A 25,352-nucleotide genomic window follows, 5' to 3' on the forward strand; every position below is an offset into this window, starting at 1 on the left:
GCAGCCTGTGGCTGGACAGTGAAAGAGAAACAACGCAGTGCTGCTGTAGAACAGTATATAGGATGTCAGTAGTCAAACAGGTTCAGGCATTTATGCTAGTTCATTAGAAAATTATTAAATGGTCCTTTACATAGAAAAAAAGTGTTCTCTTTAAAGATCTGTCAGTTTAGCTTTAGCACAAGGGAATAACATTTGTGACACATGCCAAAAATACTTATACAGTATTCTAATTCTTGAAACTGTCCTATGTAGCCAGAATTAGCTATGCCCAGGTTTACAAAAGTAGATCATTTTTTTTGTACCACTACTTAAAGCCCAACTCTGGGTGACAACTCCTCTCCCCATCATCTCTCCTCTAACCCTTCCTTTCCTGTGCCCCACTCCCTCCCCAATCTAGGTCCTTCACTGATGCAGTTTTCTCCTCCAAAGTGTACTAATCAAGCACCGTAGATTAACCCATGCTGGTGAACAACCAATGGGAATTGTCCACGTCACACAGGCAGCGACAAAGAACACCCAGGACCCCACCAGGAAGTAACAGAAACATCTCCAAAATACGTCCCTTCCTAACCAATGATGCCACAAAGCTTCTAATCCATTCCCTGGTCATCTCTCGTCTCGATTACTGCAACTCCATTCTCATTGGCTTACCTTTGAAAAGACTATCCCCCCCTTCAGTCCATCATGAACGCTGCTGCCAGGCTCATCCATCTTGCAAACCGATCTTTGTCTGCTACCCCTCTTTGCCAATCCCTCCATTGGCTGCCACTCAACCAACAAATTAAATTCAAGTTACTAACCATAACCTACAAAGCCATCCATAACTTGAAGCACAGCTACATCACTAATCTGGTCTCACAATACCAACCAAATTGCTCTCTTCGTTCCTCCCAGGACCTCCTGCTCTCTAGCTCCCTTGTAACCACTTCCCATGCTCGCCTCCAGGACTTCTCCCGAGGTTCTCCCATCCTCTGGAATGCTCTACCCCCATCTGTCCGACTATCTCCAACTTTGTCTACTTTCAGGCGATCCCTGAAAACACATCTCTTCATAGAAACCTATCTGGCAACCACCTAACAACTGTACTCTTATTTTCTCCATCAGCCCATCCCCCACAGTTATTATCTTTTGTATCTCTTGACCGTCCCTCTTAGATTGTAAGCTCTAACAAGCAGGGTCCTCCGATTCCTACTGTATTAAAGTGTATTGTATTTGTACTGTCTACCCTCAAGTTGTAAAGCGCTGCGTAAACTGTCGGCGCTATAAAAATACTATATAATAATAATAATAATAATAATAATAATAATAATAATGTCCCATGTTACCAGATACCCCTGCAGCGGTGATCTTCTGGTGCTGCACCCGTGACAGGCACTTATAAAAAGTGCAGACTATGCTCCACTCATAGCACCCATACTATAATTTAAGACGTTGCTAAGGCACTCTCAGCCAATACTGCTCACCTCCATCATCACAGGAGTGAGCTCTCAAACCGTCACATGTGTGATTCACCATATCCTTAATCACATTGCTAAGCTAAGAGCTACTGCTAGAGGAGAGAGACAGCGCATGCTAGTGGGGTTGAATGTAAGCAATGTCCTAGAAACAAGGCAGGACAAGATGATGCGGTCTCCAGGGCTGGGCTTTAAAGAAATGCTTTGAGTTCATCTTATATTAAATTGTACCATATTTAGTGATAACAAGGAAAATAGCAGCGCTTAACACAATTTTATATAAACATAAAAACACCTGAGGTGTTCGAATAGTACATTAAGGTGAAAATGTTCAAACACAAACATAAAAAGAAGTTCAAGGTAAGTCTTTGCCTAAAAAGATTTGAGGTGATGTATTTCAGGTGGTCTGGGGGCGTGGCTAGACTTTCCATGTGAGCAGACACTGACTACTCTGCTCCCGCCGACTATCAGCTTAGAAGACCTTCCCTGGGGCTGGTTCTGCCCTTTCCTGCTTCCACTGTTTGCCGGCCCACTCCCAGCACGCTCCCAAGCTAGACAGAGAAGCGGTGGCAAAATTGCAGTCCTTCACATGAGTTTCAGCCATGGACTCTCCTGTACCAAGCTGCTCATAGGCATCTGCTCCTGAAAAGGCTGGAAATGCAGGACAAACATCGGCATCAGCCCAACCTGATGTAATGGGGGGAGCTGGGCACACAGACTGGGAAACAGCAGCTAGAAAGGAGGAGAAAGCCTGCTCTGCCAGCACTCAGCACATGCAGTCTGTACAAGAAGGTGAGCCAACTCGAAAATATGTGTCCCTAGCTGTGCAGATCTGTAACACTATATTATCCCGACTTTCAACTCAGTTCCAACACTTAAGTGAGGAGGTCACTATTATGAGACATGATACGCAGGTGTGGGAGCGCACTTCTGCCCTAAAGGGTCGAGTCAGCAATATTGCAATATTGAGGACGAGATGGCCCCCACTGCAGTGTGATCTCAAAATGGTGGGACTTCAATCTAACCATCACCCTACTTGCATAAATGACCTTGAAAATAAGCTTTGCTAAAACAATGTGCGGATTCTTGGCCTCCCTGAAGGCATGGAGGGTAGAAACCCCACTGAGTTTATTGAGCAATGGCTCCTTGAAATCTTTGATAAGCAGAACTTTACACCATACTTTGCTGTTGGACACGTCTATAGGATTCCAACTAGACCACTCCCCCCTGGGAGAAATATCTGCGCCCATTCATCCTCAAGCTGCTACATTATAGAGACAGAGATAAAATCCTAGCTCCAGTGCGCACGAAGGGCAATATTAAAGTCAAAGGATCCAAAGTTTTTTTCTTTCCGGATTATTCTGTTGAAATTCAAAAGATGAGGGTTCAATATGCAGATGTCAAAGGGCACCTCTTCACTCTTCAAATACCACATGCCATGCTATATCCTGCCACTCTCCGCATCGTGGCTAAGGGGGAAACTATGTTCTTCGATAACCCCAAGGCGACCGTCTCTTGGCTAGACCAGAATGAGCAACACTTGACACCAGATCGTAACAATGCTGCTTCTTAATGCTACGCTGTTTCGTCGATGGGAGTTGGGAGTCGAGGTCACGTCTACTAGTATTGGATTTTCTACTGGGATTGGGGGTAGGTGGATTCCGAGGAAAAAGGTCTTTAGTTTGCTTCACATTTTGTTCTGATGGCTTCACATGATGTGGGTCGGATGCCTGGGTGGCAAATCCACAGTTTTTCCTGCTGGAATTTATCCGTGTCTAGTTCAAGTTTGTTTGACTAGTTTGGGTGTTTTTTTCCCTTCTCTTTTGGCTGCATGGCAGTATCTGGCCCCGCTGCTCTACCTTTTGCCATGCCATTTCAGGTGGTCTCTAACCTCCAGTCACCCAGTTCAGCCTTCACTAACAACAGAAAAATGCAGTCACCAGATGTAGTTGCGGTCTAAGAATTAGAACAGCAAATATGGCATGCTAGAGGATCCCAATCATCAGAGGTATCGTGCAAAGGTAGTAAGCTTACCTTCGATAACGCGCCTTCAATCTGGAACAGAGTAGCGGCCAGGACCTCAGGCGTTGTATCAAATAGCCTGAGGTCCTGGCCGCCACTCTGTTCCAGAATGGCGGCGCTTTATGCAAGATAAGCTTACTACCTATGCACAATGCTTTATACCCGAGGTCCTGCCACCACTTTCCCTCACTGGATTGGAGGCTTTTTATGTAAGTGCATTTGGCACAGTTTTATAGGTTTGTCTTTTTTTTTTTTTTTATGTTTCACCAATTAATCCTGCACCATGAATTTTTTTTTTTGTCATTGGGGAGCTGAGCTGTTCACATTAAAGAAAAGCCTTTCAGGTTACAACCCATATATAACACATTTTAAGAGACAGTTCCTTGGATTGGATAGAGGTGGATAGTGTGAGCAAAGGATGACTACATACCTCTGATAACTGGGATCCTGTAATATGCCATATTTGCTGTTCTAATTATTAGACAGCAATTATATCTGGTGAGGGCGTTTTTCTGTTGGTGAAGGCTGCACTGGGTGACTGGTGCACTGGAGGTTGGAGACCACCTGAAATACATCACCTCAAATCTTTTTACACAAAGGCTCATCTTGAACTTCTTTTTAGGTTTGTTTTTGAACATTTTTACCTTAGGCTGCATTCACACTTGAGCGTAGCGTTTTTGCGTGTTTTTTACCGCATTTTTTACCACGATTTTCAGGCGTTTTTGCAGGCAGGCATTGACATTTATCAAAAACGCTGGTAATCAGCCCAAAAAGAAGCTCATCTACTTTTTTCAGCTACAGGCGTTTTGCTTCAGGCGTTAAAACGCTCAGATGTGAACAGGGGCCATTTAAATGAATGGGGTTTTACTTGTTGGGCGTTTTGGAACTTTTTTTTTGAGCGTTTTTGGAGCTGAAAAACGCTCAAAAATGCCCAGGTGTGAATGGAGCCTTAAAGTACTATTAAAACACTTCAGGTATTTTAGGTTTATATAAGATATGTTGAGCACTGCAATTTTCCTTGTTATTTTTTTAGGGGTCTATTTATCTGCACTAATTGCAAGTAGCTACTTACACCAATAGGCACTGACAACCTTTTTATTTTACCATATTTAATATCCACAAGACCAGCAATGCAACTTCTAATACTGGTCCAATTTAAAATTTTCTGTTACTAAAACCAGGAACATCAAACCAATACAGGCTGTGGCCCAAGTAAGCCAACTAAGCACTGTCAATGCATAAGAACCTTGCATATAGCTGTGCATTACTTTGACAAGGAGGGGACATCAATGAACATTAGGACTAGGGCTGCACGATATTGGGGAAAAAAGTACATTGCGATATTTCGTTTTTAACGATATATATCGCGATATTTCTCCAGACAGTCTCCGGAGGAGGGATCAGTTAGCAGAGCTCAGCTTTCTGCCAGGGGATCCACCACACTCCTAGAACTTCTCCCGCCCGAGCCTTGTGTCGGAGCCAGAGTGTAGAGGAAGCGGGCTGTCGGTAGCAGCCTTTGTAAGGAGCACACTGATTGGCTGGGAAGACTCTAAAGAGGAGCCCGTGTGGTGCTATGAAGAGTATATCTTCGCTCAGTGTATATACTGTATACAATGATCAGCTGGGGGGTGAATACACCGTACAAATGCCAGTCACATCTCCTGTACAGCAGGCGCCTCCGCTCTGCCGCAGCACACACCGCCATCCCGCCGCACCGTGACACGTGACCACTCACCTGCTGGAACGATGACAATCAGGAACTATAAGATTATCTCAATATTCCTCCGTGTTCCAATTATTATCATTATTTCCCCCGAATCCCTAACATCCCCGCCCACTCCTTCCACACTTCCGCCAGACTAAGTTCAAATCGCACGGGCACGTCCGAACGTAGCTACTGATTGGTCAGAGGTTCTCCGCTCTAATTGGTGGGCGTAAGGCAAGGCTGCGTACAGACTGCTATGCTACGAGTTCAGTGCGGGTTAGCATTGTGTTGTTGCTGGCCAAGGTGATGTGTGAATAGTGTGGGGATGGCTTGCACACATCGTTCTGTGTTTGGCTGCTCTTACTTCTGGCAGTAATATAATTGTATACAGGATGACGCTGCTGTCGGAGCCAGAGTGTAGAGGAAGCGGGCTGTCGGTAGCAGCCTTTGTCCCGCAGTGCTCCTCCACCATGCTCCGGACATCTGTCCCCTCTCCTGCTGCAAACACTGTTCCGCCGCCATGCAATCCGCCCCGTACTCCAGCCCTCCCTCTTTGTCAACAGCCGACCATTACTCCGCCCATTGTCTCTCCATTGAAAAACATTACAGCCTGATCCCGCCCCCGATGCAGCCAGGAGAGACAATGGGCGGAGTAATGGTCGGCTGGATACTAGAGGCAGAGCTGGGAGGGAAGTGTGGGACGGACGCAGTCACTGTAAGTCCTCCTCCTCCCCCCGAGTCCGGACTTCTCCCCGCTCTGCCTAATGCCTGAATATCGTGGCTTAGGCGATATGAATATCGCCTGTGCCTGCAGAACGATAGTCGATATCACATCGACTATCGTTCAGCCCTAATTAGGACTGTACAGCTCTGAGCATTACAGGCTAGTTTGTATTAGTAGTAAAAGTGTTGAAAAAAGTTGAACTTTTGCAGGCAGCAACATACATGAATCATCCGTCCTCTGCAGAGGACTAGTTTGTCATTAATAAATAAAGTAAACATTTTAGAATATACATCTCCCTAATATAACAATAAAGGATTTCACTACCTGTGCAGGAAACATTAATTGGACGTTCCAGGATTTCTTCTGGAACAATTATTCCAGCAGCCCTTGCTTTCTTTGCCATTTCCTCAGTACTGTTATATTTGGCTCCCACTGATTTTGGAATGGAGAATCTTTTCTTGGTTCTTACTGGGTGAAGTAGAATTGGAACTATCAAACGACTTGGGTTCAGCAGAGAAGCTAGACCCTAAAAGGAGAAAATTCTTATGAAAGGAATCCCAACAAAAGGTCACAGGATGATTATTCTATATTGATAATCACTGCATTGTCATATGAGTAGACAGAAATTATTTGTACTACTAGGTCTTGTAAATGTCACAGCTTTAAGTAAATGGGAATACTTTTGCTAGTTCTGATCAAAAGACTGTAAAGAAGTGCAAATAGGATGTATAATGTGGCAGTAACAATTGAAAATTACTTCTTGCTGGTTCTCATGAGTTGCTGTACTCTACAAGCCAAATAGTATAAAATAGTGCTCAAATGTACACATCATTAAAAAGAGTGAACAAGCTAACAATGTATACATTAGGATAAAGTTACACTTACCTTGCTACATAAAAAAAAATGTAAATAGATTTGCTACAGTAGCAGTGCACACGTAATATTGACTGTGCAATATGGAAAAAATCATGCAACAACGGTTTGGTGGGTAGTTCCTGGACGCCAAAAACAAGTATAAAGACTTCCACCATAATCCAACACTAAGGCCTCTTTCACACGGAGCGGACCGTATTGCGATCCGCTCCGGCACTTCTTTTTTTTTTTTTTTCTACGGACACGGATGACACTTGTGTCATCCGGTCCGTATGTCCGCATATCATCCCATCCGTTTGCGGATGATATACGGACATAATGTATGTCTATGGGATTGCGGATGTCAGGGGATGACACCGCTGACATCCGATTTTGCGTCCTTTCCGTTTTTTAAATGAAAGAAAAATAGGGTTCTGTTCCGTTCCAAAAAGCGGAACAGAACTGAAAGGATGAAAATCGGATGTCCGCGGATGGTCACCCGCTGACATCCGCAATCCCATTGATATGCATTATGTCCGTATATCACCCGCAAACGGATGGGGTGATATACGGGCATACGGAACGCCCGTGTGAAAGAGGCCTAACCCTAAAATGCAAATCTTACAAAAAATAAATAAAAACAACCTAACCCTGAAACGTAACCGCTTCTGAACCAATCCCATTTCTGACACATGTTGTTTACAAGATAAATTCAGTATTTTTTACTAAAAAATTACTAAATCCCCAAACATTATATATATTTTTTTTAGCAGAGACCCTAGAGAATAAAATGGAGATCGTTGCAATACTTTATGTCACACTGCATTTGCGCAGCGGTCTTATAAACACAATTTGTTTAGAAAAAAATACACTTTTTTTAACCACTTGCCAACTGCCTAACGCCGATCTACGTTGGCAGTCAGCCCCTCACAGGCAAAGTGACGTAGGGCTACGTCACTAGCTTGTGAGGGTCTAGGGAGCGAGAGCGCGCCCCCGGAGGCGCGCTCCCACTCCCACGTGGTCACGGACGCCCCCGCGCGTGTGACCGGCGGACCCGATGTCCGCCGGTCACTCTGCGATCGGCTGGGGAGAGGGAGAAAGTCAGGCAGCTTGTGTAAACAAGCTGCCTGTCATTCTCCCCTGTGTATGAAGGATGATTATACGGTTCTACTATGTAGAACCGTTGATCACTCTTCATACACCTGAAGCCACAGCCAATCACAGTAGAAAACACGCCCCTAGGGACACACATAGCCCCTCCCTTTCAAAAAGAAAAGTTAACCCCTTCACTGCCAGTGTATTTTTACAGTAACAGTGCATATGTATAGCACTGATTACTGTAGAAATGTCACTGGTAACCCCAAAAGTGTCAAAAATGTCAGTCAAGGGTCCGATCTGTCCGCCGCAATGTCGCAGTACCGCAAAAAAAAAAAAAAAAAAAAAAAAAAAAAAAAAAAAAAAAAATCGCAGATCGCCGCCATTACGCGTTAAAAAAAAAAAACAACAAAAATGACAAAAATCTTTCCCTTTGTTAGTAAACGCGATAACTTTTGCGCAAACCAATCAAAATACGCTTTTTGCGATTTTTTCTTACCAAACATAGGTAGCATAAAACAAATTGGCCGAAAATGTTAAAAAATTTTGATTTTTACATTTTTTTGGGGGGGAATTTCATATAAAAAGATGTGAAAAATATTGTTATTTTTGCAAAATTTACGCTTTTTTTTGTTTATAGCGCGTGATCAAAAAATCGCACAGGTGATCAAATACCACCAAAAGAAAGCTCTGTTTGTGGGAAAAAAAGGACGTCAAATTCGTTTAGATACAGCGTCGCACGACGGCGCAATTGTCCGTTAAAGTCACGCAGTGCCGAATCGCAAAATACCCCCTGGTCAGGAAGGGGGTAAAATCTTCCGGGGCTTAAGTGGTTAATTAAAAAAATAAGAAACAGTAAAGTTAGCCCATTTTTCTATATTGTGAAAGATAATGTTACCCTGAGTAAATTTGGTAACTAACAGGTCATGCTTCAAAATTGCGTATGTTCGTGGAATGGCGAGAAACATTGGTATTTTAAATTCTCCATAGGCAACGCTTTAAATATTTCTTTAGGTTATTAGGTTAGAGTTACAGAAGAGGTCTAGTGCTAGAATTGTTGATCTCGCTCTAACAATCACGACAATACCTCACGTGTGGTTTGAACAACATTTACGTATGTGTTCGCTTCTGCGTGCAAGCTCGGAGGGACGGGGTGCTTTAAAAAAATGTTTTCTTATTTATTTTACTTTTTATTTTTACACTGTCCCTTTAAAAAAAAAAATGTTTTGATCACTTTTACTCCTATTACAAGGAATGTAAACATGCCTTGTAATAGAAATAAGCATGACAGGAACTCTTTAACGTGAGATCTGGGGTCAAAAAGACCTTGGATCTCACATCTCCCCTTAAAGCAAGAAAAAAAAAAAAAAAAAAAAAAAAAGGTCCTTTAAGGCCATTGGGGGGAAGCAACGTCTGACGTCGCTCCAGTTCTCCAAGGCCATAGAGTTGAGTAGGGGCCATCCTGCCCTCATTCGATTTCCTGCCTAGGACCTGAAAGATTGGATAGTTTTCCCCGCTACCGACAGCTCCAGTAAGTGGAGAAAATGACCGGGAAGCAGCGAGAGGGGGTGGGCACCTCTCCCGCCGCCCATAAAAGTGATACCTGCTGCTGGGGCCACTGTTATGCAAAAGAGGACCACCAGCGCTATCTTCTGCCATAACTCCGGTATTTACCGTCAAAGTAGCGACGTAAATACATGATGGGCGGTTCCGTGCTAAAGTTCTGCAATACAGTGAAGATTGAAGACACTGCCAGCTGTAAAACTAATATTGTATCTGCTTGTTAAGGCCTTAATTTAACTTTGTTTGTTAAAGTGATTATAAAGTCTCTTTTTTTTTTTCTTTTTAAAATAACAAACATGTTATACTTACCTCCTCTGCGCAGTTTTGCACAGGGCAGCCCGGGTGCTCCTCTTCTCGGGTCCCTTGTTGCGGTTGGTAGCCTTTCCCTCCTGTTGAGTGCCCCCAAAGCAACCATCTTGCTAAGGGGGCACCCGAGCTCTGTGTGTCCATGCAGACACAGAGCTGCCATTCAGCCCCGCCCCCTCAGCTGATTGGTTGTCAAAATCAGCCAATCACGGAAACCAATGGCGTCGCTGCTGCGTCTCAGCCAATCAGAAGAGAGAGTCCCAGATGGCCGAGGGACTCGTGCATATCGCTGTAAAGAGATGGGGCTCACGTAAGTATTAGGGGGTGCTGGGGAGGCTGCTACACTAAGAAGGTTTTTTATCTTCCTTATGCCCCGTACACACGTGCAGATTATCTGAAGACTTTTGTCTGCAGACTTACCAAAACCATATAATATGAGGTCAAACCTAAACACTTTCAATTTGTATGCAATCCGGCAGGCCCTTGCACTACATAGAAAAGGTAAATCTGAAGACAAAAGTCTTCAGATAATCTGCACGTGTGTATGGGGCATTAGGTGGAATCTCTTGTTAAACTTGCCTATTGGAGTCAAAGGGACCATACCACAACTCCGAGCCACATGTCTGGCTTGCGGTTGCTGCACGGTAGTTCAATCCATTATCCCCGTTCAGCAAAAAAAAAAAAAAATGTGCTCAGGAGGCGGCAGTATCACCCCGATTGCCCGAAAGCATCTGCTCTAGCATCCTCTGAAAAGGGATGGCAGACATTGCCACCAATGTTACATAGTTACATAGTTAGTGAGGTTGAAAAAAGACATCAGTCCATCCAGTTCAACCTATGATGTGTGTGTGTGTTTGCTTTTAACCGTACATTGTATACCCCTGTATGTTGTGGTCTCTAAGGTGCCCATCTAATAGTTTTTTGAAACCATCGATGCTCCCTGCTCATACGTCTGTTTGCGGATGAGAATTCCACATCCTTACTGCTCTGACAGTAAAGAACCCCCTACGTACTTTAAGGTTAAACTGCCTTTCCTCTAGTTTTAGTGAGTGGCCATGTGTCTTATTGTATTCCCTTTCTCTGAATAGGTTTTTCCATATGCTAGGGTTGCCAGTACAATATTTGTACATTGATATCATATCCCCCCTCAATCGTCTCTTCTCCAGAGAGAATAAGTTCAGTGCTTGTAGTCTTTCCTCATAGCTGATGTCCTCCATTCCCCTAATTATTTTTGTTGCCCTTCTCTGGACTCTTTCCAGTTCCAGCACATCCTTCCTGAGGACCGGTGCCCAGAACTGGACAGCATATGTAACCCTAGATAAAGGGTGGACTGTTTTTGTTTAACACCTTCACGTCAACCGTACGGAAATATGCGGCCCCACTGGACTGGGCTTTTTGGTGTGGGGTCGCATATTTGCGTATCTCCCGCACAGTGCGCTGCCAGCACAGAGACCAGGGTCTTACCTGAGAGCCCCAGCCCCAGTCTAAAGATTGGGACCTGGAAAGTCCGATACTGGGTCACCTGATCACTGTGATAACCACAGATTGGTCACTGTAAAGCCCGCCTCGTGTTTTCTGTCTTAGTAAAATGGACAAGACAAAAACATTGCATCCTTCTCTGTCCTTGCAGAGATAGAAGAAAAAGAAAAAATGTGTTGGGGGGGAAATTTAAAAAAAATACATTTTTTTAAAGCAGAATTTTACCCATAACAACTTGCTTTTTGCTGAAGGGTGCCCTTTTGCTGAAGCCCAAAGCCCCCAAACAGCAGTAAATCATAAACCTATTGATTTCAAGTTCCAAAGAAACAGTTACTTTCCTGGAATGCCAACATTGCTGTTACATGTGCTTGTGTCCTCAACCAAACTATCAAACCATCAAATGGGCTGGTGTCATAAATGATCACATGTGCAGCACAATGGCAGTTGCAGATCAAACAGAAGCAGCTTTCTTGGCTGAAAAGGATAGGGGGCTTCATTCTGTGTTAAGGCTGTCGGCAGATCGGCCTCTACAAACTCAGCAGTGCCTAAAAATGCCTAAAATAGGGAGAAACTGAGCATGTGCAGAGCAGAATGAGACAGTGTATTACTGGATTTTAAACAGTATAGGCACTTATTTTTAATGTTTTACAAAATGCGCAGTATTGTTTCTGGGCCATACTACGGGTACAAACAACTAACATACACATATGTGGTATTCCTGTGATCGTCAGAAAGAGAATTTATAATTTTTTTTACTATTTTGGGTCAGTTTTTATTAAATAATAATAAAAAAAAAAAACGGAATTTTTGTAAAATCTTACCTGTAAAATTCCTTTCTCTGAGTCCTCCCACAGTCGCCGCCTCTCCATATTCGTCACTATGGGGTTATTGACCTTTGCTCCGTAGGAGTAGCTAGGCAACAGAATATGTCAATATTAAAAGCTTTTAGCATATCCCACCCCCAGGGGGTGGTCCCCTCAGTCAATACCCTCCTGCTTCCTGTATCCATACCTCAGTTTCAGTAGAATAGCAGTAGTGTACATAAACAAACCCCAAAGACGGGCGAGGGCGGCGACTGTTGGAGGACTCAAAGAAAGGAATTTTACAGGTAAGATTTTACAAAAATTCAGTTTTCTCTTACGTCCTCCGACAGTCGCCGCCTCTCCATATTCGTCACTATGGGGACGTCCCAAAGCAGTGCATACATGAGGGGTGGGAAACGCAGCCGCGAGAAAGGAACCTTACCAAAGGAAGGAAACCAGCTGGGCAGCATGAAAAAACTTTGCTCAACAGGAGCAACAACCCAGGAAGAACAAATAACCCAGGGATAAAAACATTCCAAAACAGCCAAGGGCCCAAAAATAAAGGACCCTAAGGTACTGCCGCACTAAGAACCTTGCGGCCAAAGGAAGCATCTGCCGATGCCTGAACATCCACTTTGTAGAACTTTGAGAAGGTGTGAACGGACGACCAAGTCGCCGCCTTACACACCTGGGCCACAGAGGCCCGATGATGACAGGCCCAAGACGTACTCAGAGATCTGGTAGAGTGCGCCTTCACAGGCATAGGGGGAACTTTTCCCTTCAAAGCATATGCCTGCTCAATAGTCTGTCTGATCCATTTGGCGATGGTAGAAGCCGACGCCGCCATGCCCTTCCGAGGACCCTCTGGAAGGACAAAAAGAGAATCCGTCTTGCGAAAAGATTTAGTCGCTGACAGGTAAACCCTGATCGCCCGAACAACATCCAAGGAATGTAAATCCACCTCCTTCGGATGCTTAGGCTTCGCGCAAAGTGAAGGCAAGACAATGTCCTCATTGAGATGAAATTCCGATATCCTTTTCGGAAGAAAAGAAGGGTTAGGTCGCAAGACCACCTTATCCAAGTGAATCACCAGATACGGAGACCTGCAGGACAAGGCTGCCAGCTCCGACACTCTGCGAGCCGAAGTGATCGCCACCAAAAAAGCGACCTTCTTGGACAACAGAGGCAACGAGATCTCCCTGATCTTTTCAAAGGGAGCATGTTGCAACACGGACAGAACGAGGTTCAAGTCCCATGGAGGCAAAGGCTCCCTCCTAGGAGGGACCAGGTGTCGCACCCCTTGAACAAAAGTGCTAACCAAAGAATTAGACGCCACAGGGCGTTGAAAAAGAACGGCCAGCGCAGAAATCTGACCCTTAATCGTGGCCAACGCCAAACGCTGGTCCACACCCGTTTGAAGGAAAGACAACACCCTAGATACCGAGTATGAGCGAGGGGAAAACCCCCTGGACTCACACCAGGCAAAATAGGCCTTCCAAGTACGGTAGTAAACCTTCCCCGAAGAAGTCTTTCTAGCGTTGATCAAAGTATGAATGACCTCCGGGGACAGACCCCTATCCCTCAGGACCTTTCAACAGCCAGGCCGTCAAAGCCAGCGACTGTAAAGCAGGATGGAATATCGGTCCTTGAGACAGAAGATCTTCTCGAAGAGGCAGACGCCAAGGAGCGTCGACCGCCAGATTCACGAGGTCTGCGTACCAAGACTGGCGAGGCCAGTCTGGCGCCACCAGAATCACCGTGAGCGCTTCCGAGGACAACCTGCGAAGGAACCTGGATAGTAACTGAATCGGTGGGAATGCATACATCAGTCGATACTGATGCCACGGAGCCACTAACGCGTCCGACGCGTCTGCCTGAGGATCGCGCGTCCTTGCCACGAACCTTCCCACCTTGTTGTTCAGACGAGACGCGAACAGGTCCACATCTGGGAGACCCCACTTCGCGCACAACTCCTGGTGCCCCCTTGGTGGTTTATGTAGGCCACCGCTGTGGCATTGTCCGTCTGCACCCGAACCGGACGGCCCTGAAGCCTGTCCGTCCAACGTCGAAGGCAGAGATTTATCGCCCGCAATTCCAGAATGTTTATCGGAAGGGAGGATTCCCCCTCCGACCAAGTACCCTGGGCGGACAGAACGCCCAGAACACCACCCCAGCCCGACAGGCTGGCATCCGTGGTGATCACCGTCCACGAAAGAGGACGAAAAGACTTGCCCCCCGACACCGCCGGGAACTGTAGCCACCACAGAAGATCCCTTCTGGTGCGAGGGCTCAACGAGATCTGAAGATCCAGAGATTGTGGTCGCCCGTCCCACCTGGACAGGATCTCCGCCTGGAGACCCCTCGTGTGAAACTGGGCAAAGGGAATCGCCTCGAAAGCCGAGACCATCAAACCCAGACACCTCATGCCCGACCGGAGGGATGAGGACGGAACGTCCCGGAGGGACCTGACTTCTTCCTGAAGTGTCCTGAGTTTGTCTTCCGGCAGGAAGACCTTCGCCTGAACAGAGTCCAGGATCATTCCCAGGTAGGGAAGACGAACCGACGGGCACAGCGTCGATTTTGGAAAGTTTATCGTCCAACCAAACTCCTGTAGAGTTTGCATTGTGACGGACAGGTCCTTCACCAGACCCTGACTGGTCGCAGACCGAACCAGAATGTCGTCCAGATACCCCAGGACCGAGATGCCCTGGGCTCTCAATAAAGCCAGAACCGGTGCAAGCACCTTGGTGAACACCCGCGGAGCCGAAGCGAGACCAAAAGGCAGCGCCACGAATTGGTAATGATCCTCCGCAATGGCGAATCGAAGGTACCTCTGGTGACCCTCGAAAATGGGGATGTGAAGGTACGCATCCTTCAAAATCGATGGATGCCATGAATTCTCCCGGAACTAGAGCAGCCACCACCGAGCGCAGGGATTCCATGCGGAACTTGCGAACCCGCACAAAGCGGTTCAGAGCTTTTAAGGCCAGAATTGGACGTACCTTGCCCTCCTTTCTGGGCACAGTGAACAGATTGGAATAAAACCCACGAAATCTGTCCCGATGAGGCACCGGAACCACCACTCCCTGAGCCCGCAGGTCCCGCACCGCCAGGTGCAGATCTCGCAAACGCTCCGGAGACAGTTGAAGATTTGAGGGAAAAAATCTGCTCGCCGGCCGAGAGAGAAACTCGATCTTGTAACCAGACCGAACGATCTCCTGAACCCACCTGTCCCGAACGCGGGCCAGCCAGGGTTGAAGAAAACCGAGCAAACGTCCCCCCACCCCAGAACTGGGTGAGGGCGCCCCTTCAGGCCGCATTGTTATGGGCAGCGGACCCGGACTGGCCGGACATCTGCTTACCTGTCCACGGCTTCTTTTTGGGGCCTTGACCTTTGAAGGGTTTACCCTTATAGTGCAACCGAAAGGCACGAAAGGACCCCTGAGAGGGTCTAAACGAAGCATGCTTCTTACCTTGAGCAACCTTAGCCTTGTGAGACTGGGGCAAGAGCGTGCTCTTACCCCCAGAGATCCCCTTTATCAGCGTATCCAAGGAGTCGCCAAAAAGGCGAGATCCCGTATAGGGTAGATTAGCTAAAGTTTTGCGAGAAGATTGGTCTACAGACCAACATTTCAGCCAAATCAAGCGGCGTGTCAACACCGCCACGCTGTGCACACGTGCAGCCAAAGGAATTACATCTAAGTCCGCATCACACAAATACATGACACCCTGATGAATTTGATCCACCATAGCCAACGTTGTCGGCGGGGCAGAATCAGCCATCAGGACGCGCCTGAGCACCTGCGTCCAATCCGCGACAGCCTGAGCTGCCATAAGGAAAGCAAAAATAGCTTTTAGCATGGAACCGGTAACCGAGTAAGTATGGCGGGCGAGAGACTCCAGTCTCCTGTCCGTGGGGTCCCGGAACACCGGGGTATCCTCCGCCGGAATCGCAGTAGATTTATTCAAAACCGTCACCGCGTGATCCACCGGAGGCGGCACACACCAACGTTCATCAGTGGCGGGTGTGAAGGGATAACGCAGCTTGAACCTACTTGGCACAGCAAAAGGCTTCTTTATATTGCGCCATTGTTCACTAACAGCGCGCTGAAAATCCTCAGTGCAAGGCAAAACCTGCGATGATTTTCGTCTCCGCTGCGTCCCATAAGAGGCCAGGACGGCAGGAGGACATGGTTCATCCTGCAAATGCAGCGTTTGTTTGATAGAAGCAACCAAATCATCCATGATTGCAAGCTCTTCAGACGAGCCAGGGGGGGAATCATCAACCCCGTCAACCTCCGCCTCCCCTTCCGACCCTGCAAGGTCCAGGGACGAACGGGACCCCGATAAGGGGATCCCAGCCATAGCAGCCCCATCACCATCGCCCTCTGAATCAGAGGAAATTGAAACTCTGGGCCGTTTTGTGGATTGAGCAGCCACAAGCATCTGCACCTGAGCCGCTAGGTTAGCCACAATGGTAGCCAAATCGCCCCCCTCGGGGGAAGCAGCAGACCCTTGGCGCCCCACTAAAGTGGGAGGAAATTTGCTTTCCTGAGAATCCATGCCCCAAAAGTTTGCAGGAAAAAAGGGGTACTGTCCCTTTAAGAGCACGGCAGCGTAGCCCACCGCACACACACAGCACACACCGACTCCCACAGGGAGAAGTACAACAAACTTAGGCAAGGAATACAGGAATAAGGAAGGTAAACCTGGAGAGATCCCTCAGGCTGCTGCATCGATCGCTGGTCTCAGGGCAAAGGAAGTGATGTAATACAGACCGCTCCTATAAAGCCTATGAAAGGCTCCACAAACATGGCCGCCGGTGGGGGACTGCAAAGGCAGAGCATGCAGTGCTGACATGTGGTCTGAGCGATCGCCGCCAAAATGGCGGCGCTTGGCGCCAAAAACGCCGCTCTCCAAACACAGTAATGGCCAGCATATGCTATAATAAAAAAATGGCGGACCGCAGCAGCGGCCGCCGCATGTATGCATAACATGTCTCACACCATGCCCCACAGCATACAGCCTGTCACACAGAGAAAATACCCCACTTGCAACACAGCACAGTGCAGGATGGCCCCCCTCCTTGCAGCCCACAGAAGCAGCAAACCAGACAGGGAGCCCAATAGTGTGTACAGAATGCAGGGTTACACAGTCCCAGACTGACACCCACTAAACAGACAGGTCCCCACACAGAGTACACTTACCTTGCGAACGGCGTGGGGAGCCCGCACAAGCGATCAAGCCGCTGCACAAAAGACAGGGAGAGTCGCAGCCAGGACGCAGGAGAACTGCGGTGCGAAACCGCATGGCGTCCAGTGAGGTAGCCACCTCACCGCAGCATCCCTGCAGCGAACAGGGATGGGTCGTTCACACATGCCAGGAAAAAACCTGACTGAACGCTCGATGGCAGGCTGGGAAGCCACTGGCCCACAACCTGCGACCAGGGGGGCCAGCCCGAGACCCAGCCCGCACGATCCTCTTCATCAGAAGAACTAACTAATGCTGAAAAAAGTAACAGCTAAGTAAAGAGAGAGAAAAAAACTCAAATAAAATCAAAAAAAGAAGATAAAGGCTGAGACAAAAAGCCCCAGCACAGAAACAGCCTGCTACTCCTGATAGCTAGACAATGAAACTGAGGTATGGATACAGGAAGCAGGAGGGTATTGACTGAGGGGACCACCCCCTGGGGGTGGGATATGCTAAAAGCTTTTAATATTGACATATTCTGTTGCCTAGCTACTCCTACGGAGAAAAGGTCAATAACCCCATAGTGACGAATATGGAGAGGCGGCGACTGTCGGAGGACGTAAGAGAAATATATATATCTATCAGGAGATATCCATTACCATTTATCACCAAATGAAAGCCCAATTTGTCTATTAAAAAAAAAAAAAAACACCAAGGTATAATCCACCTGGATGCACAAAGTAGTTGTGATAATATGTAGTTTTACTAAACACATGTCAAAGTTGCAAAATTGGGCTTAGGCGTTAATATTTTCTTTATTTTTGCTCCTAAGGCTACTTTCACAATGCTCCAGTACAAAAGTGCGGTAAAACGCGAAAGCGTTTTGGCGTGTTTCCAGAGACAAAAAGAAGTAGCTGCCAGAGAGGATCATCCTCGGGAAAGAGGATGCCAGGGAAAAAAAACTGGTAGCATGAGAAAGGGAAGGGAGGGACACCACCATCTCATGCTACCTATTTTTCCCTGCCTTTCTGTTCAGTATAGGCACACTGTGCCTTCAGGGGCTGACAGCAAGTTCCCTCCACATTCCCCCATATCACTGACGGATCCAACAGGCACACAGCGCCTCTGTGGATGCCCTGAGGTTCCCTCTCACATTTCTGTCAAGATCAATGGCACATAGTGCCCCCAGCAGCTCGTTCGGCCCCGTCCAAGCTCTGGCACACACACAGTGCCTCCAGCGGCCAAGGGCGACCCGCCCCATACCATCGCAGTGTCTGTCGACTCACAACAGTGACGTCATCCTCCGGCTGCAGCGTTAGGCTCCACCGCCATCGGTCTTCCCTCTGCCTCCTCACCCCATGGTATGCCTAACAGCCCACAGTTCCTGGGGTCAGTAACACCCATGGTATGCCTAACAGTCCAAAGCTCCTGGGGTCAGTAACACCTATGTAATGCCTAACAGTCCACAGCTCCTGGGGTCAGTAACACCCATGGCATGCCTAACAGTCCACAGCTCCTGGGGTCAGTAACACCCATGGAATGCCTAACAGTTCACAGCTCCTGGGGTCACTAACACCCATGGTATGCCTAACAGTCCACAGCTCCTGGGGTCAGTAACACCCATGGTATGCCTAACAGTCCACAGCTCCTGGGGTCAGTAACACCCATGGTATGCCTAACAGTCCACAGCTCCTGCGGTAAATAACACCCATGGTATGCCTAACAGTCCACAGCTCCTGGGGTCAGTAACACCTATGGTATGCCTAACAGTCCACAGCTCCTGGGGTCAGCAACACCCATGGTATGCCTAACAGTCCACAGCTCCTGGGGTCAGTAACACCCATCGTATGCCTAACAGTCCACAGCTCCTGGGGTCAGTAACACCCATCGTATGCCTAACAGTCCACAGCTCCTGGGGTCAGTAACACAGGGAGCAGCTTGTCCTTTTCCCTTCAGCACCCCCAGTTTTTTCTGTGACAGCTGCAGGATTGGCTCTTACTCAGCTCCATCCATTGGTCAGAGCACCCAGCTTGTTTTCAGGGTTAGGGAAGTGCACAGCACATGACGATTTTTCCCCGTTTATGTTAATAAACTGTACATTCCTTTTGACAATTTTTTGCAATGGGACTAGTATTTTTTTATCACAGCCCTAAGCACTTCTTGGTGAGAGTTTCTTTGTTAGATGCATTTTTGATGCAGTTTCTAATCATCTCAATAGGGAGGTGCGTTTTTTTTTTTTTTTTTTTAACCGCCAAACATACAGCAAGCAGGATTTTACAAAATGCAGCAAACCCACAACTGATCAGTGTGAAGGAATTTATGGGTATGTGTTTTTCTTTTAAAGGATAAGTTCACCTTTTGTAACATGTTACACCCATATTCAGGGTGTTAACACGTTATATATGCAGCAGCCGCCGGTCTCGCCCGTTCTGACAGCTAGCGGGAATTCTTCTCTCCCGGCTAGCTGTCACAATCTAAAAAAAAAAGACTTGGTTGTGTGCGGGTCTCCGCCCCCCCCTGCATCATCCATTCACAATGTTCTGTGAATGTAAAAACTACAGCCATGCAGATGTCAGCTTGTAGTTCTCAATGAACTACCACGGCGCTGTTGACACTGTGGTAGTTCATTGAGCTTCCTGTCCCAAGTGTAATTGCTTGCTCGTATCAGAAGTACGGGCAAACAGATACACAGCCAGTCTGCAGGACCATGGCATTACACCCACGATCTGCTGTGCTTTACAGGTCCCTAACAAAATATAAATAAATGCATATTTTTTTTTACCAGCAAAATAATGTGCATTTATTTAATTTTTTTTTTTATAAAGGTGCCCAAGTTTACATCAGCGCATGCCAAATAGCAGCCAATCGGTGCGGGCAGACTTTACATCGCTGCACCAATTTTCAAAAGTAGTCCCTGCACTACTTTTGGTGACTTTGGGGGCGATTTCAATAGACATCTGTATAACCCGCACAGATGTCTTTCAAATCGCCACTGAACTCGCACTGAAATGAGAGCTTGAAATCGAGTTCAGCTGAACTCACACAATTACAAACCCGCATTAAATGTGAACAAAGGCTTAAACCAGGGCTTGACAAATTTGCCTGAAATCTAGGAGCCAGCTAAAAAAGTTAGGAGCCAGTTTTTTTTTTTTAAACTAAGTGCCGGTTCACACTCATGCGGCGATCGCATGTAATATCGGAGCGCACTGCTCCTTCATTACATGCGATTGGCTGTGCGGTGCGAGTTTAGCCATACACTTTGTATGGCTAAATTCGCACCGCACCCGCAGCAAAGACGCTCAGGACCCTTTTTTGCAGCCGCATCAGGATCGGATTGCACAGCGGTTCACATTTGTGCGATCCGATCCTGTGCGAACTGCAAGATCGCACTGCGATATGCGATCAAACTGGGGGTGTCATTAAGATTACATTGACACCCCCAGCGTATCGCATATGGCAGTGTGAACTGCCAGGGGCGCGCTTGCAATGCGGGAACAGGCTGCGAATTCGCAGCCTTCCCGCATCGCATAAGTGTGAACCGGGGCTTACAACCAAGCTTTATTTAATAAAACGGATACTAAATTTACAAATAAATATGACTAGAACTCCACTCTCCTCTATAGCGCAATTGGGTGGAAACAGACTGTCTGTCTCTTTCCATCCGATGCCATCTGATCCGATCCACGGGATGGATAGAAAATAGAACCACCATCCGTCTGTTTTTGGCGGACAGGATCAGATGGCGGCAGATTACTGCTCCATAGAGGAGAATGAAGGGTCCGATCAGGTCTGCCTGAAAAACTGACAGGCGGACCTGATCAGACAGCCCGTGTGAAAGGGGCCTTCGGCTGTGGCATGGCGATGAGGAAAAAAAAAAAAAAAGATTGATAGATTGATATATATATATATATATAATCTATCTTTTTTTTTTTTTTTTTTTTTAATAAGAATTGGAAAAAAAAAACTTATTTTTTTTTAATAATTAAAAAAAAAAAAAAAAAGAAAAAATTATTTAATTTTTTTTACATTTAAAAAATAAATAAATAATAATAACCATACTCCCTGTCCACTTACCTTTAAGCAAAGGTAACTGGACAGAGAGATGAAGCCTTAAAAAAACTTTCCTCTCATTTCCTCTTTGGAAGGAGATGGAAAGGCATTAAGAACATGCATTACTCCCGGCCACCACAAGAGGGCGCCAGTTCCCCTAGCCTTTCTCATCTCACAGAAGAAGGCCGAAAAGCCGGGGCCTCAATTTTTGGACAGCGCGGAAGTCCGTGCACTCGAGGAGAAGGTGGGGGGCTCAAAAGGGACAGGACACCCTATGCAGGGCACCCCAGGCGCCAGGTCGCTAATTCTAGTCGCAAATGCGACCTGGCGCCCGGGTTTGTCGAGCCCTGGCTTAAACGCACAAGCGGAAGAAAAACAGATCAGTGGGATAGCAGCCTTCAGCCAGAGACTAACGAAAGTAAATCTATTTTGATGGAAACTTGGAGTTGGCCTTTCATCATCATCAGGTACCCTAGAAAATGCTTGTTGCCCAATTGTCACGCTAATCCTGTTACTTTAATATGGTTTGTCCCAGATCTCCAACAAGTGAGCAGATAAGTACTCCAGACTCTTCTCAGACTTTGCCCATCTGTATATTGCTCCAAGTCTATAGTTAACTAAAAAATTTGGGGTCAGAACAGCTACTACGCAACTGTAATTTTCATCAATGACTGTGGAAACATAACAGTGGACCTCATGCAGCTCGGATTCTGTGCCTCTCCACTCTTCCTCCAGACTCTGGGACCTTGATTTCCAAATGAAATGGAACATTTTCCAGTCAGTGATGATTTGGGGAGCCATGTCATCTACTAGTGTTGGTCCACTGTGTTTTATCAAGTCCAAAGTCATCCCAGCCCTCTACCAGAAATTCTAGAGCACTTCATGCTTCCCTCTGCTGATCAGCTTTATGGAGATGCGGATTTCATTTTCCAGCAGGACATGGCACCTGCCCACACTGCCAAAAGTACCAATACCTGGTTTAATCATGATGGTATCACTGTGCTTGATTGGCCAGCAAACTGACCTAAACCCAATCGAGAATCTGTGGGGTATTGTCCAGGGGAAGATGAGAGATTCCAGCTCCAACAATGCAGATGAACTGAAGGCCACTGTCAAAGCAACCTGGGCTTCCTTAACACCTCAGCAGTGCCACAGGCTGATCGCCTCCATGCCACACTGCATTGATGGCAGTAATTCTTACAAAAGGAGCCCAAACCAAGTATTGAGTGCATAATATATTGTACATGGACATACTTTTCAGTAAGCCAAAGTTTCAAGTAAGCCAATTTATGTAATATTCTAATTTTCTGAGATACTGAATTTTGGGTTTTCACTAGCTGTAAGCCATAATAATCAAAATTTAAAAAGAGAAATGCTGGAAATATCACCCTGTGTGTAATGCAGGTATATAAAATACACTGCTCAAAACAATTAAAGGAACATTTTTTATTTAGAGCATAGTATCAAGTCAAATAAACTCCTGGGATACTGATCTGGTCAGTTGTATCAAAGGGGGTTGTTAATCAGTTTCAGTTGCTTTGGTGTTAATGAAATTAACAGGCGCACTAGATGGGCAACAAAAAGATAACCCCCCCCCCCAAAACAGGAATGGTTTTACAGGTAGAGGCCACTGACATTTTTTCCCTACTCATCTTTTCTGACTGTTTTTCACTAGTTATGCATTCGGCTAGGGTCAGTGTCACTACTGGTAGCATGAGGCGATACCTGGACCCTATAGAGGTTACACAGGCAGTCCAACTCCTCCAGGATGGCTCATCAATACGTTCCATTGCCAGAAGGTTTGCTGTGTAACCAAGCACAGTCTCAAGAGCATAGGGGAGATTTCATGAGAGAGGCAGTTACTTTAGGAAAACTGGACAGGGCCGTAGAAGGTCCTTACCCATCAGCAGGACTGGTATCGGCTGCCTTCATGCCACAACTGAGTATAAAAGAGAAGAGAGGCGCCTCTGAGTGCCGGTTCACACTGGTACGACTTGTCAGGCGACTTGGTCAGCCTGACAAGTAGTGCACCGTCACGGTCCATTGTGTGCTATGGGAACGGTTCTAATAGGAGCGACACAAGTCGCTCCGACTTAGAAAAAGGGTCATGTACTACTTCGGGGCGACCTGGAGCGACTTGCATAGACATTCATTTTATGAAGTCCGTGCAAGTCGTGGTGCACGCGACTTCACAGGTCGCCCCCGAAGTCGTGCCACTTCAGTGTGAACCGGCACTATGGCTCCATTCACACCTGAGCGTATCGTTTTCAGGTGTTTTTTTGGGGGGTTTTTCAGGCCTTTTTTCAGGTGTTTTTTGCAGGTGTTTGGAGGCAGGCATTGACATCTAATGCCCCATACACACGTGCAGATTATCTGCAGACTTTTGTCTGCAGACTTACCTTTTCTATGTAGTGCAAGGGCCTGCCGGATTGCAAACAAATTGAAAGTGTTTAGGTTTGACCTCATATTATATGGTTTTGGTAAGTCTGCAGACAGAAGTCTGCAGATAATCTGCACGTGTGTATGGGGCATAACAAAAACGCTTGTAATCAGCCAAAAAAGAAGCTCATGTGTTTGAGTTTCGGGCAACAAAACGCTCATGTGTGAACAGGGGACATTGAAATAAATGGATTTTTGCTTGTTGGGTGTTTTCAGACTTCAGGGATGAGCGTTTTACGAGCTAAAAAATGCTCAAGTGTGAACGGGGCCAGGGCCTAAGGCCCTGTTCTTACCTGAGCGTTTTTCAGCTCATAAAATACTCACCTCTGAAGTTCCGAAATGCCCAAAAAAATGCCTGAAAACGATACGCTCAGGTGTGAATGCAGCCTAAAGCCCCTTTCACACTAGTGGACCGTTCAGACTATCAGGTGAAACGCGTTTGCTGAATGGTGTGTTGTCCTATGGTCTATGTCGGATTATTTTATGTGCAATAAACTCCACGATTTCCTACATTTGGAAGTGCCGCATCCGCTCTTCTTGCACGTTTGTACTTTCCGGGGCTTTGGACCTTAGCCAGCACCCTGCATGGGTTTTCCCTAGCCTTCTGGGATCACAGCTCTGCGGATTGTTTTGGAGCGGTGGGATCATCCCTTTTCCCTTTTTGCATATTGACCGTTCAGATCCACCTGTCAGTTTTTCAGGCGGATCTGAATGGATTCCCCATGCATCTCTATGGGGCATCGGATGTCAGCGGACACATGTCCGCTGACATCCGATCTTGTCTGTCAAATCTGGACGGATGGAAACTGGATCGGATCAGATCGGATGACAATGGACAGGCGATCCGTTCTCTATGGGGGAATCAGATGAGAACAGTGAGGACCTGACAGCTCTGTCTCCGCACACAGCGGGGAGACAGAGCTGCCATCCGCCTGCTCAGCGGCGGACCGGCGGATCGATCCCCCGCTGAAAAAAACCGAGTCCGCCGCCGGACTCCCTCTGTGAAAGGGGCCTAAGTGTAGCAATATGGTTACATTTAATGACGGTACAACATTTAGCAAATCACATAGTTGATGATTAAAGAGGCACATCTAATGCCCTGTCACACGTTCCGATAATCGTCCGATAAAATTCGCTTTCGACCTGATCACACAATAATCTGATCGTTAGTACACAGCTTTCCACAGCCGATCACGACAGTTGGTCCAACAAAATCTGAAGGGACAAACAGGAAAACTTCTGTCGTATGATAGCCCCGCGAACGACAATCGTTTCATCAGTAGATTATGCGTCCGCTAAAAATCGATCGACAAAGACCACGCATGATCAGAAACACTAAAATAGCATGGAAAAAGCCTGGCTGCCATTGTTTTCTGATACGTAGCTAAGCAACCAGGAAGCTTTTCCCGAATCGTACGTCAAAAATCATACGTTTAGTACGCATTGTTGAATTCACTGTTAGGATCATGCAACAAAATGCGAACGATAAGTCGTCCGATTATCTGAACATGTGTACAGGGCTTAAGTATGCAGGCATCCTGGATGTCCACATAGACCAGTGGTTCTTAACCTGGGTTCGATCGAACCCCAGGGGTTCGGTGAGTCAGTCTCGCGGTTTCGGCGGAGGTCAAAACACACACCCAACTCATATGATTCGTGATGACATGCCC

General features: G+C 46.7%; 1 protein-coding gene across 1 annotated transcript in view; it reads right to left on the reverse strand.

Annotated features, from left to right (window-relative positions):
* MRPL45 (mitochondrial ribosomal protein L45) overlaps positions 1 to 25,352 on the reverse strand; it is a 97,565-nt gene that overhangs the window by 68,620 nt on the left and 3,593 nt on the right. Inside the window, exon 2 of the mRNA XM_082272920.1 lies at positions 6,230 to 6,431. Coding sequence (XP_082129046.1) covers positions 6,230 to 6,431 — 202 coding nt within the window. The remainder of the gene's footprint in view (positions 1 to 6,229; positions 6,432 to 25,352) is intronic.

Source organism: Pelophylax lessonae, assembly GCF_965119305.1.
Source record: "Pelophylax lessonae genome assembly, chromosome: 11".
NCBI classification, from domain to species: Eukaryota; Metazoa; Chordata; class Amphibia; order Anura; family Ranidae; genus Pelophylax; species Pelophylax lessonae.